Source organism: Typopeltis vanoorti, chromosome 18 (assembly GCF_054136105.1).
Source record: "Typopeltis vanoorti isolate ZY-2024b chromosome 18, IOZ_Tvanoo_1.0, whole genome shotgun sequence".
NCBI lineage: Eukaryota > Metazoa > Arthropoda > Arachnida > Uropygi > Thelyphonidae > Typopeltis > Typopeltis vanoorti.
In genome coordinates this window covers 108276190-108298081 of record NC_143566.1, presented here as the reverse complement: position 1 = coordinate 108298081, position 21892 = coordinate 108276190, and the positions used below count along the sequence as shown (strand labels likewise).

Below are 21892 nucleotides of genomic sequence, written 5' to 3'. Positions count from 1 at the left end.
ATGTTGTTGACAAGTAAGCAAGTCCACTTGCAAAAAATTGGTCAAGATGCAGAAATTCCAATCTGAAATTCTATCCAAATCACAGAATCTGGTGATGTAGTCACTGAACATTTTAATTTGTATATTATTACTATTAAATTTATTAAATTCATTATTAACCACAGTTTTTACCTCTTTGAAGTCAAGTGAATGCAGAAGTGTAAATCAAGAAATTACTCTATATAATCATAAATAAGATTGGTAAATCCTGTAAATCCAGGAGTTGATTTACATGATTGGTATTGTCTTTGCCGTTCATTCTGATAATGTTCAACTCCTGGATTTTAATTGAATGGACAAAACATGACAAATGCTTAAAGTGTTGTTTACCAAGCCACAACTTCCCAATCTGGCAAAGTGGATATAAGCATCATGTACATGTGAAACGATGTTACATGTACCTGATTGGCAATACTACTTGAGGTGACAAAAACTCAATGAATGTCCACCGGCCCTACATAATCTCTGAGAGTTGGAAGCTCCATAACATAAAAATTAGGTCACGATTTTGACCAATAGGAAATAACACAGATACACCAAAGACAGAAACACCAAGCTAGCATGGCATAGCCTCCACTTCCCTCATGAGCTCCGAAGAAGATGCACTGTCGAAATCGCTCACACCGTTTCTCCCAGCCCTGATCTTATCCCATCATATCCTTCCCCTTCCCCAAAAAATTTCTATTTTCATCCCTCCCTATTATTGTTTCCTATTTTCATTTGGATTATTTCCCTTTTTCTTCCTATTATCATTAGTTTTGTTTTACTAAAATTAATTTTCACATCATATTTGTTACTTGCCTGATGCAATTTGGTCAGAATATTTTCTAATTTTTCTTGGCTGTCTGTAGTGATAACTATGTCATCAGCATACTTCAAGTGTGTTATATTTCTTCTATTTGCAGTTATACCTTTACACATCTGTAGTGAAGGTATAACTTCACCCCTACTACTTCTTTTAGGTGCAGGTTAAATAATTATGGTGACAATGGGAATCCTTGCATAACTCCTTTTTTAATTGCTGATTGTGCTATTTGGTCTCTTTCTATATTTTGTATTTTAGTACTGCTTGTGTTTTTGAATAATAATTCTTAATACAATTTAATCCTTAATTAGTTGCACCTTTTTATTACATAATTAAATACATACGTACATTTAATATATACACAAAAATTCTTACCACCACCCAACACAAAAATTAGGTGTCATAAGCACCCTTACACACAGAGCTCAAACTATTTGTTCTAATGAACAAGCTCTAAACCAGGAATACAAGATCTTCAACCAAACATTTACAAAAAATGGATACAGTAAAAAAACTATTCACAAGATCCTCCACAAAGACACCAGTAAGAACAAAAAAGATTTCAGGAATGCCATTGCCATTCCTTATGTTAGAGGCAATTCTGAAAAAATAGACAGAACACTACACAAATACAACATTAAAACCACCTTTAAACCCACGAATAAGTTAAGACACTTACTTAGTTCTTCTAAAGATCCACTTCCACACCTGGTCCACCCAGGGGTATACAAAATACAATGCACATGTAACATACCATACATAGGGGGAATAGGGCGAACTATCCCAATTAGACAAGATGAACACAAACGACACATTAAATACCTCCATTTTGGAAAAATCAGCCTTTCTGATCAAACATACCACAGAATTGATTGGAAAAATACCAAGTCTCTACACCGCACCAAAACCTGGTTTGAGAGGAAATTTAAAGAGTTATGTGAAATGCTCAAAAATAACCCAAATCTCAACAAAAATGATGGCCTAACCATTCCAAGAATGTGGAGGACCCATCTACAACCTGTATAACAACCTAAACAAGCTGAAGATAAATCCCACTACAAGAAGACAACCTGGTGAAGTCTTTGTAACATTCAACAGCAACTGAAGGAAATCATATTATAACAATCAGAACTGTACAAATCCAGAAGAATATTAATACATGAGGACTTTAGCAGTTTATTGTAGTTGTATTTTTTTTATATTTTTTTTTATATTTATTTTTATTTATTTTTATATTTATTTTTATTTATTTTTATATTTATTTTTATTTTATTTTATTTTAAGAGCCTGTGTTTATTTGAGAGCCTGTGTAGCTCAGTAGAAGTGGTGTTTGTACTCTACAGCGCTTGGCCACATGACGAAAGGCATTCAAATCTAGTCGCTGACTAGAGGAACTTTTTCTGAGCCTTTTCTCGACCAGTTCCAGAGTTAGTCAATCTCTGGCATGGGCAAGCAGGTTTTTCCTCCTGGAAACTCGGGTTTTTTGTCCCGTAAACTCAAGAAAATCAGCCATCGAACCCACACAATTTTCAGACATTAAATATATTGTGTTAGGGTTAGGGACCACCAGATGACCACCTTCTTCACTGCATGCCAATTAATTAGTGATAGCCTTGGGGTAGCTATCTCTGATTGGCTACCAGTGGAGATTGAACTGCCCACTCAGTCTCCAAAAGTTAGATAGGGCTTAGAAACGGCTTCGCCTACTCCCTATACAGGAACAAATAGGCATTAGCTGATGATGATGATATTTTATTTTAATTGCTAGAGGTCAGGCTAGGAAAAAGATTAATTAACTACGTAGATTTAGTTTACTGGTATACAGAGCTAGAGCATGTAGCTTGGTTCCTTATACTCATGTATCCTTCTGATGATGACCTCGATACAGGAGTCGAAACGTCAAGTGTTATTTTATTAATAATTGGTAAAATAATCTTTTCAACAACAAAAAAAAGTGCGTTTTTGTGCCCTAAATTTATACATATGAGAGTATTACATAATTAGTTGCATGGGGCCTATTTGACCCAAAATTAAGGTTGTGATTTTTCTTTAATATTGCTTTATTTTTATATTAATTATTAGCATTTTTATTCAGCCTTAATTTTTCATACAATAACTGCATTTTTTGCATTTTGACCTTATTTTACAGTGGCATATACAGTGGCCCCAACAAATGAAATCATTGCAACAAGAACAAGAAAATATCATAAAAATACAAAATCAAAAAAAATATCACTCAGTAAATTACTCACATAAGTAGTAGCATGTGGCCAGAACAGCAGAAATCATTCCTTACTCCACAACTGATTGTGCCAATGGCCAGCATGCGACTATTTGGTACAGAAGCAGCAAGAAACTCAGCTACTCGAAATCACAACAAAAATCCATCGTTGGGTTTGTCAGAAATCGAACTTCAATGATGGCTGGGGTCAAATAACCCCATGCAACTAATTAAAGGTTAATAAGTATTTGTCAAACCCTTTATTTTGTAGAATTTTAATGAGTTTGCTTCTGTTTATTGAGTCAAAGGCTTGTGTGAAATCTATAAAGCAGCAGTAGTTTTTTTTTTTTTTGTCTCTCATAAGATCTGCTAGTCTGTTTAATATGAAAATTACTTATATTGTGCTTCTATCACTTCTGAATCCCATTTGCTCTTCTTCTATCACTTCTGAATCCCATTTGCTCTTCTTCCATCTGTCCTTCATAGGCATTTTAAACTCTGTTTTCAATAATCCTGATAAATATTTTATAACAATGACTTATAAAAGTAATGGGTCAGTAATTAGTGCAAGATCTGGCATCTCCTTTTTTTTATGGATGGGTATGATCTGACCTGTTCCTCATTCAGTTGATATATTTCCTTTAGTATTTTATTGAAGTTTCCTTAAGTAATTTTTCATGCTTTTTCATCCTTTTTCCAGAAGTTCTTTTTGAATACTGCTATACCTGGTGTTTTATCATTTTTCATTTGTTTGACCTCACATCCTGAATGTATTTTCTTCATTCAGAATGTGTTTTGTCAGAAGTTTCTCTGGGTGGAAGGCATATTGATCTATACTTTCTTCAGCTGCGAATGTTTCTTTAAAGTGAATAGTCACTGTTGTTATTTATGTTTTCAATCATATACTTTAAGTTTTCCTTATTTTCTGTAATTAATATTATATCATCAGCATATTTTATATGATGAAAATTTTGTCCATATTTTCTGGAATTGACTCTTTTACAAGTTCTTCCTAGCATCGGCTAACAAATATGGAAAAACAGACATCCCTGCAAGATACCTCTCTCTCTCTCTCTCAACTGGTATTTATGAAATTTTGACTGCTTCAAATTTTATTGTTGCTGTAACATTTCTATAGTACTAGAGGATGATATTCAGTATTTTTAATTCATATTTGTTCTAAAATTTCCAACAATTTATTTCTGCTTATGGACTCAAATGCTTGCTTAAAGTGTAATTCAGCTAACTATAGAAGAATATACATTGCATCAATTGTAGCACACACACACACTCTCTCTCTCTCTCTCTCTCAGCTAAATCCCATTTGTTCTTCTCCTAAATATGGCTCATAAGTGGCTTTAATTCTGTTTTGTACAATTCTGATAAATAATTTACGTATATATGTGACTTAAGGTTATTGTCCTATAATTTGCACATTCCTCTTTACAGTCTTTTTATGAATTTTCCCAGAATTTAAGACATGATTGAATCTTCTTCTTCTGCAGCTTTTCCAAATTAAGTAGGGTCGCTGTTTGTGGTGAGTCTCCTCCACAACCTCCTGTCTTGGGCTGTAGCCACATCCAAGTTCTTCATCCTCAAGTCCTCCTCCACCATCCCCCTCCATCTCTTCTTTGGCCATCGTGCCCCCCCCCCACATATCCACCTGCATGACCTTTCTTCCCACATACTCTTCCTCCCTCCTCATCATGTGACCAAACCATCTCAACCTTGCCTCCTGTATCTTTGCTCCTAAGTTCGTAACTTTCACCGTTCCCTTTACATAGTCATTTTTCAGATTATCCTTTCTGGTCACACTGCAAATCCACCTAAGCATTCTCATCTCTGCTACCTCTATCCTGCTGATGTTATATTTCCTCAGAGCTACAGTTTCCATAGCATACGTCATAGCTGGTCTCACCACTGTCCTGTAGATTTTCCCTTTTAGAGTGATTGGCAGCACCCTCTTATCGCATGGCACTCCAGCCATCTCTCTCTCTCTCTCTCTCTCTCTCCAGTTCCCCAATCCTGCTTGTATCCTGCATTCCATTTCCTTCTCAGCCTCACCATCCTCTTTCATTGTTGAACCTGAGTATCTAAAGTCACTGACCTTCCTGATGACATTTCCTTCCAGCTCAGGATCTGTCTCCTGGCTGCCATCCACTTTGCAGCACATATACTCTGTCTTACTTCTGCTCAGTCTCATATCTCTCTCTCTTCCAGTACTTTCCTCCAATTTTCCAGTTTAGCTACCACTTCTTCTCTTGACTCTGCACACAGCACGATATCATCTGCATACAACATAGTCCAAGGCGCATCTTCTCTCACCTCCTCCGTCACCACCTCCATCACAATATTAAACAGGAACGGACCTAATGCTGACCCTTGATGCAAGCCAACTGTCACTGGAAAACTTTCCGTCTCTCCCAGGCAGGTTCGAACTGTTGTCTTCACATTTCTGTATATCTCCTGCACCAACCTGACATATTTCTCCGGTATCTTCTTCTCACTCAGACACCTCCAGACTTCTTGCCTTGGCACTCTATCATAAGCTTTCTCCAGATCAATAAATACCAGATGTAGCTCCCGTTGCTTCCCTAGAAACTTTTCCATCATCTGCCAAAACCCAAAGATAGCATCTGTCGTCGATCGACCAGGCATGAAGCCAAATTGCTCCTTTGCAATCTCCACCTCCTTCCTCAGTCTTCCATCAAGCTCTCTCTAGGATTTTCATTGTGTGGGACATCAACTTTATTCCTCTGTAATTCTTAGTCTTGGGCATCCCCTTTACTCTAGTAGATGGGGACAAGAGTACTTTCCCTCCATTCCTCAGGTATATTTTCCTGTTGACAAACTTTTATTAACCGGTCCCACAGCAGATCAATTCTCTCTCCCCCCAGTGCCCTCCATGCCTCCACTGGGATCCTGTCAGGGCACACCGATTTTCCATTCGTCATCCTCTTTATGGCTTCCTTCACTTCCACTCTACTAATGTTGTGCACCATCCTCTCATAAGGCCCCCCATCTTCTCTGTGAGTCCTTGCATTTTCTTCACTCAAAAGCCCTTCAAAGTATATTCTCCATCTTTTTTTTATATCCACATCCTCCATAATACCTTTCCTCCAGAGTCTTTGATCTGCCTCACATGTACGATGTCCTTTGATGCCTTATTTCTACATTTTGCCAATCGATAAATCTTTCTCTGTCCTTCCTTTGTTTCTATTTGATCATAAAGGTCTCGATATACCATGGCCTTCACCTGTGCAACGACTCTCTTGGCTTCTCGCTTTTTCTCTCTGTCCTCTTCCACTCTTGACTTGTCCCACTTCTGCTTTGTCTTCCTCTTAGATGTCACTGCTTCTTGCATATTATTATTCCACCACCAACCCTCCTTCTGCTCTCTAATCTTTCCAGATGTTTCACTAAGCACCTCAATTGCATAGCTTAGAATTACTTTTGAATTATGTCTCCACCAGTCTTGTACACTTTCTAGTCCATCCGAAATCCTATCTTGATAAAAGTGAGGAAAAATCTGTTTAAAATAGTCCAGACAGATTTCAGAAATTTTTTTTAACTAACCAGTCAAATTGCCTCCTTTATCTTTCATTTCATCTCTATATATGGAACACATTATGCAAGAAAGTGGCATTAAACCTGATATTAGAATCAGAGACATCAAACTTAACTCTTTGTTTTATGCAGATGATGTACTCCTAAACACACCCAATGCAAGTTTCCAGGATTCTCTAACTAAAGTGAACAACAACTGAGACATAACAAATTTGGCAGGAAATTCAGTAATAGAAAGACCAAAACTATTAAAATAAGCAGGTAAAGCTGAAGTGTACCATGTAAACTTCAGCTGTATCCTCAGTGGAGAACCAATAGAATAAGTAAAATATTTTGGATATTTAGGCATAGTTTTTAATAAAGATGGAAAATTAAATATGGGAATAAATTGTTGAATAACATTTATAGGGAATAAGATAGAAATTAACCAAAAAAATAAATAAAATAAAATAAAATAAAAGAGCAGTAGACAAGACAGAGTTCAAGCCAGTTTTAAGTAATAGATCCAAGAGCTGGGTTAGAAATAAGGTACTTGATCAAAGATCAAAGACAACATATATGAAAGTTTCTGAGAAAAATTAGGGGAGTGAATAAATGGTATCAATGGCAGAATAATATTAAAAATTATGACATTAGGAAGTAACTTGACATTGTTAGCATTCAAGAATGTGGTATGGTCACTTAATTGAAGAAGAAAGGTTAGCAAGATATGTGTTTTATAAATGTTTTTCTGGTATTTTTTTTATTTAGGAGACTCACTGAATAGTCAATAAATTATTCTATCCTATAGGTTTTTTATGAATGGCAGGAAAAAGAATCACAGGAAGACCAAAATCTAGGTGGAACAAATCATGCATTTATGCCTTACAAGACCAAATCTAGGTAGAACAAATCAGTCATTCATGCCTTACAAGACCAAAATGTTAGATATGAGAATACTGGGCTACTCACAAGAAATAGACATGGTGATATATAACACTCAACAGGAATGCAATCAAGAATATAAATCAACATTTGAAGTAGAAAAAGCCATCAAAAACCTGAAATGTGGAAAGACAGCTGGAGTAGATAACTATAAATTAAAGATACCAAGAAATTATATACTTGGTTCAGGTGCAAACTTTGTTTGTATACACTTGGATAAGGGATTAAACCAAGTATATAATTTCTTGGTATCTTTAATTTATAGTATAACCAAGAGTGGAAAAACTTCCAACAACTATCTCTAATTGAGTATTTAATTAATAAGGTGTGACACCTTTTTTGGCTACTCGTACATGAAGATATGACTTCTGCATTACTTCAACCATAGTATCACTTCTGAGTCTGGCTCCCACTGATGTGCCCAAGTGTGGAAGGGGACCTTTCCCTGAGATACGAGAGGCTCTGATCAGGATCAAGTTTTTGCCTATCTTTGAGTGGGGCCACGGCTGAGCCCATGACTCTGCTCAGTGGTGGGGGATGAGCCTGCCACTGGTAGACCCACTGCTGAGGGTTCCTCCCTGTGGAAGGGTAGGCCTGTCGTTGAGTGGGTTGCTCACACTTACTGAGTTTAGAGTGATCTGGGGGGGGGGGATCATCTGAGTTTTTGGAGACTTCCCTTCACTTATATAGTGAAACCAGTCTGGGTAGTAGCTCTTCCCATAATGCATAACATTATACATGTCTGTAAGGTCATGTGCTTTGAAGGCAAGTGATGTGAAGTCATTAGCCTCTATATACAAGTAGCCCAGTCATGAAGATACTTCATGAGCAAATTTGTTTACTTACACTTGGATAAAGGATGAAACCAAGAATATAATTTTTTGGTATCTTTAATTTATAGTATAACCAAGGAGTAGATAAGATTTGATTAGAAATGCTGAAATAAGGAGGTATAAAAGTTTTATAGTGCTTGCACTACATAATTCAGAAGGCCTGGTCAGATGGTTGAATTTCCGATGATTAGAGTGGAGATCTAATAGTACCTATCTACGAAAAGGGAAATAAAATTGAGAGTGAGAACTGCAGAAGAATTCCTCTGCTGAATATTCCTGGTAAGATTTATATCAGCATACTTGTGAAACAGATTAGAAAAATTGTGGAAGGGAAGCCTGGAGAAGAGAAAATCAAATTCAGGCCAAATAGTGATTTTTAAGATCAGATTTTCACTTTAAGATAAATAGATGAGAAATTATGGGACTATAGTAAGGATATGTATTTAAGATTTGTAGATCTGAAAAAGGCATGTGATAAGGCAACAAGAGAAACGCCATTCAAAATGCTACAGTTATATGGTATAAATGAGACATTATATCGAGCAATGCTTAGTCTATATTTAAGTTATAAGTCAACAGTTAGAAATGAAGGAGGTACAGATGGTTTGATATTAAAACATGTGTGAGTCAAAGGTGCACGTTAATTCCACTGTTATTCATCATCTATAGGAATCACATTATGAAGGAAAGTATCCAGGATTCTCTAACTAAACTGAATAACAGCTGTAACAAATTTGGCATGAAAATCAGTAATAAAAAGGCCAAAACTATGAAAATAGGCAGGCACATAGAAAACTTCAGCTGCACTCTGAATGGAGATCCTATAGCTATTGAGGCACAGTTTTTAATGAAAAGGTCAAATCTAGAAATAGACAACAGAATAAGCAAAGCTGGTATGGTGGTTAGCCAGCTGAATAAATTTATATGAAATAAGAGAGAAATTAGCCAAAACACTAAATTAGCAGTATATAAGACTGTGTTTAAATCAGTTTTATGTTATGGATCTGAGAGTTGGGTTAGAAATAAAGCACTTGATCAAAGACTAGAACCACTGATATGAGGGTTCTGAGCCAATGGCATCAATGGCAGAATCATATTAAAAATGAAGATATTAGAAAGGAACTTGACATTATTAGCATTCAAGAATGTGTAAGCAGAACTGATAAAAGGTCAGTTAAATAGAATGGATGAAGAAAGGTTAGCAAAACAGATGTTTGATGCCAAGATGGTAGGAAAGAGACCCAGAGGAAGATCAAGGTCTAGGTGGATTGATTTGGTCAGAAGTGCCTTAGAAGGATGAAATGTTAGGTATTTCATCCTCCGGTAGTGTTAGACACTACTGGAGTGTTAACAAGCAATAATTGATTTAAAGGAAAATTGTTGATAGTTGAATAATAATAATGTAAACTTAATTGTGTAGCTGTCATAGTAACCTGAACATGCCTTGGGGATATATATATCAGGAAACTGATGATGATGGAAATCCTGCTTTAGAGACCAAACATGGAACTTTGAAGCACTTCAATCTTTTAATAAGCAGGGCAGTAGTTTCACAGCAGATGATGAAATTCATCTGAAACTCAGAGTCACAAATATCTGGTTTCAAGAAAATTCGTCAAAAAACAGTTAACTGAAAGACAGTTTATTGAATGGCAGTTCATTGAAGGATAATTCATTAAAAATGTAATTCATTGAATAAACAATTAATCAAATCACAATTTAATTAATGGCAATTCATTGAAAAGGCATTTCATCAAATGAATAATTAATTGAACAACAATTCATTATATCACAATTCATCACAAAGGCAATTAACAGCAAAACAATTAACTGGTAATTTTTTGATGAATTTCTTTCATAATTGATTGAATAATTTTCTAGCAAAATATTATTTATAAGTGTTGGTAACAATACCTAACAATTAAGTAGGTGGTTATTGAGACTCATAATAATGATTTCATTCTACTTTACAATATTATTCTGTGAGCATACTTGCTACTTCACTGTTTAAAGAAAATTCTACCAAATTTTCTTTAAATTTGGTAGAACGAATTTTGTAGAATGAATTTGGCATTGCAAATTTTCTTTAAATTTGTTACAAAATTTCTTTAAATTTCATCCAGATAAAGTTATTCATTCATATTATATTGAAACTTCTTTCTCAAAATTTTCCAGTGAAAGCGAGACAGTTGTAACTAAAACTGAATTGTACAAAGTAGCTTCAAGTACATTTCCTAAATCTCAAAGTTGATCGAATTCCACTAAGTCAAAGAGTTATTGCAGTATATAATTTTGACATATTGTTCCTTTAAGGAAATGAATATAGTTGAACTGAAACTGGAAGTTTGACAAATTTTTGCAATAGTTTCAAATACTAAATCTGAGTAATCATCTCATAATAATTGGTATATGAGCATGCATCTCAAAGAGTCTGTATGGCTCAGTGGAAGTGGCATTTGCACCAGTGATGGCTTGTACATAAGCACTGCGACACTGCAGCACCCCCCCCCCAAAGGAAAAAATTAAATTTTGTTTGTGTTTATAAATAATAACAATGCCTACAACATTATATAAATGCAATAACATGTTAAAGGTTACAGCTTATGTTTCAACACTGACTGAATAGTTAATAATTGGAATTGTTTGATTAACGCTTTACATTATGAAACAAATGCACTGCGATCTAACGTTGTGTCGGAATTTTCATGTTCAGTTAGTTGCGGCTAGACTCGCCGATATTCGTTTCCACTTGTGACACTGCTCAATGAGGAGTGTTGCCACAGATAAATTGTATGATTGCGAGTGTTATTTCTTTGAGATACGAAACTTTCATTATTGGTGTGTGTTTGTGGTGAGGGTGAAATATTTTTGATAAATCTTATTTTATTCTGTTAAAATAACATATAATTATTTATTTATTATAGATACAAGGCTGAATTATGATAAGTGTCACTGTTGAAAATATGAAAAGAATGATATTTTCTCAAAAATTATCATTACATGAAAAAATAGAAATAAAAAATAAAGGTCATCCTACTCCAGATATTATTATTAGTAAGGAAGGAATAAGTAAAAATAAAAAATACATCAGATCTTTTAACAGTGAGTGGTATCAAAAAATTAAATGGCTTTGTGGTTGCAAAACTAGAAATGCTTTATTTTTACTTTACTTTAGAAATATTTTCCTTGTTTGTTTTTTGGAGGTGATACTGTATCGACTCAAAGTGGTTTTACAAATATAAACAGAATAAAAGAAAAATGTCAAAGCATGTTTTTCTACTTTAAAAAGGGTGAAATTTAAGGAATACTATGAACCAAGAACAGTTGACAGCACTGTTTATGATTTCAATTAAAAAAAAAAAAAAACATGAATTCGCAAATTACAAATTTTAATGAAAATGTTATTGAAAAATTTTGTCAAGGCAAAAATAGAAGAATGGATTTTATTTTCAAATAATATTTTTAATAAAGCAAATTTTTTAATATGTAAATTTACTTATTAATAAATTGGTTACTGCTTAGGAAAAAATGAATTATTTTTCTTATTTTGTATATGCAGCACCCCCACTTAAATTTTCAATGGCCACCACTGATTTGCACTCCACAGCACTAGGTTTCCCAAAGAAAGATCTATGTTCAATTCAAGTTGCTGACTAGAGGAATTTTTTTCTAAGCCTTTCGTGAACTGTTTCCTGAGTTGGTTCATCTCTGGCAGGGGCAAGCAGTTTTAACTCCTGGAAAAAACTTTTTTTTTTGTCCCATAAACTCAAGAAAATCAACTGCAGAACCCACGCTATTTCAGACAATAAATATAGTGTTAGGATTAAGGACTACGAGATGTCGGCACTTGTCAGCCATCTCTGATTGGCTACTGGTGGAGATTAAACTACAACTCAGTCCCCAAAAGTTAGATAGGACTAAAATGGCCTCATCTACTAAAAAGTGTTAGCAGAGTTTTTTTATTATTATCATTATTTAATTATGTGTTAAATTTTGTATACTTTACATATACAGGGTGTTCGGGATAAATTTGACATATTTATAATTAATTATATTTTTCCGTAAGTTACATGTATTAACACACACTTCTCTTCATTTAAAAGTTTGGACCCTTCTTCATTCATATACAAGATGTCAGAAAGGATGGATAGCTGGAACCCACCTGAATCATGGAAGAGAATAACTTGTATCATGATGATTCGTGCCCGCCATCAAAATAAGGATATTACGACTGCTGCCCAATGCTCCCTGAATACAGTAAAAACAATCAGGCATGAACTAGAGACTTGCAATGGTGACTACGAGGATGTAGCAAGAAGAAAGATCCCTAGCAGACGATCTGATTGCGTTCGTACAGCAGAATTCCTCGCAAATCTGCAGGAACAGGTGTTGAAGAACCCTGGCATTGGAATTCGGGCTTTGTTCGTGGAGTTGCTAACTGTAGTCAAGCCCTGGATAACAAGGGTAGCCAATGGTAGGCCGTATGTATGGCAGCAGGATTCGGCCCCTTGCCACACCTCTGGGAAAAGTCAAAAATGGTTGTCTGAAAATTTCTACGACTTCACCAGTGTTTGGCCTCCAAACTCCCCAGACCTTAACCCCATGGATTATTTTGTATGGGGCACAGTTGAAAAAGACACCAATCGCACTTCCAGTAATACAAAAGCCCAGTTAATGGATAAAATTAAAACAGTTTTTGCGGCCCTTCCCAGGGAGACTGTAGCATCAGCTTGTTCGAGGTTCCGAAGCAGAATTGAAGCTGTGATCGATGCTAATGGTGGTTATTTTGAGTAAATCTTGTTGATAGTATTGTAATTAACTCTGCCTGTAATGTTTTTTTGTCAATTCATTAAATTTAATAGATACAAAGAAGATTTTCTTTTTCCTTACGAAACTGTCAAATTTATCCCGAACACCCTGTACATATTATTGCTCTTATGGTTTAGAGTATTTTTGTTTTCATTTAGGAATTACTGAACCGTTCTCCCATTCTATCTTTCTTTCTTTTTTTTCACACTCATTACATAACTTATTGGTTTTTGAACTCTAGTGACAAAATGAATTAACAAACTAAATCTACACTTTTCCCCATGAAATTATTCTGCAAATCATCAAATTACTTTGTTACACTACTGAAAAACAAACAAAAAAGTATTAATCTGGAGATTCACAAATTCACTGGTACTTGGATTAAAAAACAAACAAATCCCTTTCTCTCTCAAACAACTCAATACACCACCTCAGAATTTTTCATAGATCAAAATCAAGCAGCATCCAGCCTTGTAAAGTTATTAATGGATTAACTGTAATGAAGCAAACTTTGTGTCTCTCTTTTACTTGAAATTTCTAAGCAATGATAAAAAAGCCGAAGAGGAAAAATGTTATAATGTATATATTTTTCAAAATGGAAATATTTTATTTCCATAATTTTATTTATATAATCTTTTCCATAGTATGTAAAATACATAGTTGTTTTATTCAGGGTTTGGTTCTCAAGAACCAAATCTCCAAGGTTTGGTTCTTGTTTTCAAACTCTAATTTTAGTTATTTGGTCCGAGTGCATTTGAATGAGAAAGTAGAAACTGACCTGATTGTGATCTGAGAGAATGCTGTTCTGCACAAAACAGCATTCTCTTAGGTCACTAATCAAAATCAACAACTGATACACATCTGATTCTTTCACTTCCAAATCTCCTAATAAATTTGATTTGCCTTCCTTCTATATATTACACAGCATCATTTACACTAGTATGATATACAATGATAAAGTGCTCGTTCAATTCCACTATATCCTTTGCAACAGCCGCTCTGCTGCATTACTATCCACCAGTGTCAACCTGGAAAGAGATATATATATACACTAGAAATATAGTTGGAAAGAGAACTGTTCTGGATCAAGAATACTGGGAGGATGATCAGGTATTTCGATGGAAAGCAGATATGCTAACTACTCGGAACCAGGCTGGTAATTCTAGAACACAACTTAAAGAATACCATCAGGACCAGATGTGTGTGTGTTTCTCTAATGTATTCAACATTCTTCTAATGTTTATGTTTTTCTGGCAAAAAACCAGAAATATATACTGTTGTCAATATAGCAGGAGGTAATTTGTTGATCATCTACACAAGAGTTAGGTGAGTAGACTGATCCCATAAAGTCTATTTTTATTGGATTTATAGCACTATCTGGAAGTGTCGAAAAGTTTCTCCCAATGGCCATTTCAGTAGAAAATGAACTTTCTGCATTGTGTCTTTCAAGGATCAATTTGCATTTGTTGGTGGGTTTTTGTATCTATTGTAAGCTGCAGTGCACACTGATTATGAAGCTGGAGTCACTTGTGGAAAAACCAAGTTTGGATAGTCAGCAGGGAGTTTGAGCACAATGACAGATGAAGGCCCTCACTCTGGCAACATTAATTTAAGTTATTTCCAAGTATAGTGGAGAAACATCCACTATACTTGGAAAAAGAACTGTTCTGGATCAAAAATACTGGGAGGATGGTGAGGATTATCAGGTATTTCAGTGGGTAAGGTGGATAACACTGATCTAATGCACTGCTAACAAGATACATTAGCATCTGTTTCAATTTGGTCAGTGAAATTTGAAAAGGAAACTAGTGTTGGGATTGTGGACATTCAAAGTCCCCAAGGAAGATAATCTCACTGTATATATTGTGCTACAGATAATCAACCTTTAGAGAGAAAAGTCAAAGATCAGAATTCAGAAAGTGACAGTAAATGAATGCAACAGAATAGTGCTAAGGAATTTTGAGCCACATATCAAATATCACCACATCACCTGTAAGATCAAAAACAGGGGAATTTTGATTATTACTGGCAGAGTATTCAGTTCATACTACCTTGTGTCAGAATCGATCATGCAAGAATGTTTGGACAATTCAGTGGACTATGGTTATAGGCTCGCTTAGCAACAGGACGTTTCTGGATGCCTCAAAGTAGTACACATCCTTTATGTTTCAGCCATGAATGTCAGAAATATTTTTTGGAAAGGGAGGAGGTTAATTTTTACTGTTTTGTTTTATTACATGGATTTTATTATTTTTTATTATATTGGTATAGTTCTTAATGAGAGATTTTTCAGACTGCAGTATTATGTAATCATTTGTGTCCTTTTTTCAGAGAGTAAGGGCAGGCAGTATAGGAGGGAAGACTTGTCAATGTGTTTTATACCAAGAGTTGCCATAATGTAGCCTCAATAGTGCCCTCCAAATACCATTATATTCCAACTACCATGAGATTATGCATTAGCTGACTGAGAAGCTGAGGTCTCCAGATGTACTACCATCAAGTTTGGTCCAATGTACTATCTTACATTATAGCAAGTTTGTGATATGAATAAATGAATGTGATAGGAATGACAAATGTATAGCTATGCTTGCATCGATACAAGTGTCAAAAATAAAAAAGAAAGAAAGAAATGAAAATATGACAAAGGATTTTAGCTTAGCTGCACTATGTATGAAGCTTAAAAATATTTCATGCACAAACACCAACAGTAATATGACTATTAAGCTGTGAAATCTAAATTCCCAATGCAAAAACTCTACAAGTTTATAAGCCCAATTTACTTTATTCATGTCAGAAGCAACATAGTTCGAATACACATAAATAAATTTGATTATATATTGGAATTAAAAAAGAAAAGAAAAATAACACAATTTACATCATAAACATTCTAAGCACACTAGAAGGTCCATCAAATTTTTGCTGCCCAGAATTTGGCCAGATCACAAGCATTAGGTGTCACATTAATCAAATCATCCATTGTACAACTAAAGGGACATAACCTAAGTTCAAGCAGTGAGCCATAGCTTGCTCCTCCACACATTCACATAGGGATAATTTACATGAGAGTCCCCACTTTTTTTACATTATCCTTGGATCTTCCAACGCTGCTATAAACCCAATGACAATGCTGACAAATGGGATTGTAGTGGTGACAATGAAGTTCTTAAGAGAAAGAGAGAGAGAGAAACTTATTGAAAGCTTATTGTAGGGCAGGACCAGAAAATCAGTTTTACAATGCATGCCATACTTTCTGAGAGGTATTTATTATTGGAAACTGTGGAAGATTCTTATCGCCCTAATTTCACAGCAAACAAGACAAACAAACTGGTTCTTTGGTGCTATAGTAATGATGTCAATTTTTTTTTTTATATCTAGCAGCTAATGTAAAATTTCTTTCACAGATTATAGAGAAAATCCATACAGATTTTGATGGAAAAGGGGACACATATTCTTGAAGTCTTACAAAACAACCTCTACACAAAGAGAATTTAGGAAATGCACTGAATTTTTATTGAGATTTTTATGACATGAGATTTATCACATGAGATTTTTATTATGAGTAGTGAAAATCAGGCAAGTATCATACCTGTGAAAAAAGATATGGTACCAGGTACAAAATGTGGACAAATCAAATAATGCTCAAATCTCAACCTCTAAAACTGTTTGCTTTGTTAAAATAAACTGAATACTAAAGCTAATGAACACATAATTATTTATAAAAGTGCTTACCTATTATTCCAAATGCTCTTAAAAAGATCAAGGGATTCTCGAAGCCTATTCTGATTAGGATCTTCTCTTAATACCATATTATAACTACTACATGCAGTTACAAAAATGATTGCTGTGACATCATTGAAACACTGTATCCATTTTCGGCGTTCGTCTCGCTGTCCACCCACATCAAACATGCTACAAAATAATGACAATAATGCTAAAGTTTTAAACACCCATGACACAGTAATACATTTTTTAAACATTATTACAAAATAATGTGTATTTTAAATTAGCAGATTTAAAATTAAAAATGAAAATACACATAAATTAAGAATGTATCTTAAATGATAAAACTAATAAAAATTAAAATTTACACCATTAAAAAACATAATATGAGCTGCATAATCATAAAGGAATAAACTGTTTACAAGTAATGAAGCACTGTGGGATATTAGGGCACTAAATTTGCCAATTGCCTGTGCTCTTAACGATACCATGTTAAAGATACCAAGCAATTTTAAACCTGGTTTTACTCCATTTTTTCCAAGTAAGCAAACAGACAAAATGTTAAGTTTGCGCCTGCAATTTATGCAAGACTAGCTGATCCCACAGGTAGTGCAAGACCAAGGCAACTCGTGGTAACATAACTATACCCAAGTTAAAAATACTTTCTACATCTATATCTCCTCCGAGATTTTTATTTAATAAGGTTATAACACCTTATGGTAACTTGTTTTGGTAAAATACTTACAAGCTCTGCATTACTAAATCTTGGTATTTCTAGCCTAGCTCCCACTGATGAGACCTCAATAAAGGTCGAAACCGGTCTGGGTAGTGGCCCCTTGCCTTTAATACAAAACATCACACATCCCCTTCTTGGAGATGTGTTTTTTGCATTAAGGGTAAATATTAAGATTAGTGATCAGAGCTTGCTCCACTTTTACCACAAGTTGCCTTGGTCTTGCACTACCTGCGGGATCAGCTAGTCTTGCATAAATTGCAGGCGCAAACTTGACATTTTGTCTGTTTGCTTACTTGGAAAAATGGAGTAAAACCAGGTTTAAAATTGCTTGGTATCTTTATCTTAACAGTAATGGCAGCAGAAATAGTTTCTTTTGATAAATAAGAGGGGACGTGTTTTATGTTACTTTCTATATATAACTGACAATATATTTATCATACTGAATCTTAAAATCCTTAACACTCTGTGCATTAACAACGTATTCTGGTAATGTGTTCCATTCACTGATAATTCTCCATGTAAAAGAATCTACTCCTCACACCTCTCCTTCACCACACTCTTATACAGCTTCCAGAAATACTCTGGTTCTTCTCCTTTCGCATTCTACTCTTTTTAAAATTCTCTCTGGATTATACCAGTAAAATACTCTTACTAACTTAAACATCTCTATAATAAATTTAGTTTAATCCTTTATCCAAGTGTGAGCAAACAAAGTTTGTGCCTGAAAGTATCACACTTGGATAAAGGATTAAACTAAATTTATTATAGTCTAACCAAGTAAAAAATAAACTTTAAACATTTCTATCATATCACCTCTTTTTCTCCTCTCCACGAAACTCTGCAATCCACATTTTTTCAATCTCTCTCTCTCTCCATAGGCAGCATTCCAAAGTCCTGATATTCATCTTAGTCACTCATCTCTGGACCTTTTCCAATGTTTCCACATCACACTGAAAACCAGGTGATAAAATCTGAGTACAATGGTCCAAGCGTAGTCTGACCAGTGCTTTATAGTGGCACAACTACTTCCTTATCCCTACATGTTAGAGCACTTCTTATCATAGCAGCATTAAGATGTGCAGTCTTTACAATACTTGCAATATGTTATCTCAAATTCAGTCTACTGTCAACCAAATCTCATGTCAATATAGTACAGAGCCTTATATTTCTGCACTCCAAAAGGCAACAGCTTGCACTTATTAATATTAAAACTGCAACCACACTCCTCTGCCGATGGCAAAAGTCTATTCAAATCTTCCTGAAAGGAATTAACATCAGTAGTGCTACTTATAATTCTCTCCAACTTTGCATCATCAGCAAACAACTAAAGATCTTCAATCAATCCATATGATATATCATTTAAAAACAAGTTAAGCAGCAGGGACCCAAGAACAGAACCCTGAAGCACACCACTGGTTACCCTCCTCCATCATACACAACTTGATGGTATCATTCAGAGAGCCAATCTCTGATCCATCTAACCAATATACTATATATTCCCATCTTCTGCAGCTTGTACACCAACTTATCATATAGTGATCTATCAAACACTTTTGCAAAGTCCAAGAACATCACTGTATATGATTCTCCCTTATCTAACACACTTGTTACCTTATCATAAAATGCAAGTAAATTGCTAAAACAAGACATACCCTTTATAAATCCAATCCATACTGACCATCATAAAGAATGTCATGTCCATCAACCTAATCTGTATTCTATTCCTATCCAATCTCTCTAACAAAGATTAGACTACAACTGCAGTTATATAGACTGGTTTATAACTGGAAACTTCTGTCCTAGAACCATAGTTGTGGAGTGGTACTATTTTGCCTTATAAATTAAAGATGCCAAGAAATTATATTCTTGGTTTCATTCTTTATCTAAGTATAAGTAAACAAAGTTTGCACATGAAGTAACTTCACTACTAGGCTACTTCTATATAGAAGCTAATGACTTCACACCAATTGCCTTAGTATCCCATAACGCAATGTCCATATCCTTATGGACATGTATAATGCTATGCATCATGGGAAGGGCCACTACTCAGACTGGTTTTGACTTTTACTGAAGTCTCATTAGTGGGAGCCAGACCAAGAAGTGATACCAAGGTTGAAGTAATGCAGAAGTCATATTTCCATATACAAGTAGTCACACCTTATTACTAAAATACTCTGGATCAGAGATAGATGTTGAAAGTTTTTTCACTGGGTTATACTATAAATTAAAGATGCCAAGAAATTATTCTTAGTTTCACCCTTTATCCAAGTGTAAGCAAACAAAGTTTGCACATGAAGCGACTTCATGACTGGGCTACTTGTATATAGAGGCTGATGACTTCACATAAATTGGCTTAGTATCCCATAATGCAACGCTCATATTCTTATGAACATGTATAATGCTATGCATAATGGGAAGGGCCACTACTCTGGATATATGCATTGCATTATGGGATACTAAGGCAACTGATGTGAAGTCTATATACAAGTAGCCCAGTTATAAAGTAACTTCATGTGCAAGCTTTTTTTGTTTATGCTTGGATAAAGGATGAAACCAAGAATGTAATTTCTTGGAATCTTTAATTTGTAGTATAACCAAGTGAAAAAACTTTCAACACTATTGAAAGCCTTCTTCCAACTCCTTAGGAACCCTACCCACTGCAAAACTTTCATTAAACAACCAGGTCAATGGCATTGCTAACTGTTGTGCACATTCCTTAAGAATAGGTGGTGATATGTCATCGATTCCCATGGCCTTATTTATTAACATCTAACCCAATCAACACCTGATACACATATGATTCTTTCACTTCCAATTCTCCTAATACTTGCCTTCCTTCTATATATTGCACAGCATCACTTACACTAGTATGGTATACACTGATAAAGTGCTCATTTAATAGTTCCAATATATCCTTTGCAATGGCCACTCTGCTGCCATGACTATTCACCAGTGTCAACCTGTCATAATTATTCTTTTTCTTGTTTGCCATATAGCAGAAAAATTCCCTTGAATTAGCCTTGGCCAGACTCCCCCCCACCCCACATATATTTATTAATTCAGTTGGCTCTCTACCATACCAGCAAAAGTAGTAGGATATGGAGTCAGTTAAATAAATTTATATGGAATAAGAAAGAAATTAGTCAAAACACCATGGTAGCTATATATAAGACAGAGTTAAAACCAGTTTAAACTTATTTCTGAGAGCAGGTTTAGAAATAAAACAGTTGATCAAGACTGGAGACTGGATGACATCATAATGAAATGAAGATATCAAGAAGGAACTTCACATTATTAGTATTCAGGAATGTGTGAGCAGAGTCAATCTCAGGTCACTTAAATAGAATGGGAAAGGTTAGCCAAACAAATATTTGATGTCCAGATGGCAAGAAAAGACCTACAGGAAGATCAAGATTCAGGTGGATTGGTGCAGTAAGAAGGTGTTTAAGAAGACTAAAATATACAATTAGACAATATTGGAATCTTTACAGATTATAAAAGTTTAAGGTTTTTGGTGGCTTTGAAGATATTTATTGGCTTTCTGGTTTTTAAATTACATGACGTTAATTAGCATAAAAATACTTAATTCAACTCAGAAATCTCTACTAAATGTCTCAGTCCATCAATAGGATACTTCACATGGCGGAACAAATTGTATCAGCAAATAGAAGGAATAGCCATGGGAAATCCTATCTCATCTGCTTTGGCTAATTACTTCATTAAGCATCTGGAAAGCCAACTTTTTTAACTCCATTTTCCCTAAACTCTTTATACACTATATCAGGTTCACTACTGAACATGAATCTGATAACAGTCTTCCCTTTTTGGAAACTTTAGCAATCCATTAACTCTGCAGGCAATATTGCATTTTTCTCTCTACAGGAAGCTTACCTTCACTGCTAAGTATACATCCACCGTTATGTTTAGTGTAGGCAATGTTGTCAACATTTATACCAAGAGATTGCATAGTCTCTGTAATACTGTGAGGTTTGTTTGGTACATATATTTTTGTACCTTAAATGTTTCTTCAACTTATTATTCGTTTCCTATTATTTCCCTTCTTTATTGTTCTACCTTAAATATAATTTTTCTTGCCTGGGATCTCCAGATATTTATTTGATTGAAGACTGCACCTCTGAAATTCCCCTATAGGCAAAAGTAAGTTTTTATACCCTAGTAGATCAATTAATCACTTATATCCTATTTTAGCCAAGGTTTGCAGTCATGGCACAATTTAC

The 21892-nt window shown here is 34.9% G+C and overlaps 1 protein-coding gene across 2 annotated transcripts in view; it reads right to left on the bottom strand.

Annotated features, from left to right (window-relative positions):
- The window catches only part of LOC150097045 (guanine nucleotide-binding protein G(s) subunit alpha), a 320682-nt gene that overhangs the window by 95710 nt on the left and 203080 nt on the right, over positions 1–21892 (bottom strand). For both annotated transcript variants that reach the window (XM_090408599.1, XM_090408598.1), the window contains exon 8: positions 16928–17107. In XM_090408599.1, the coding sequence (XP_090264725.1) occupies positions 16928–17107 (180 nt within the window). The remainder of the gene's footprint in view (positions 1–16927; positions 17108–21892) is intronic.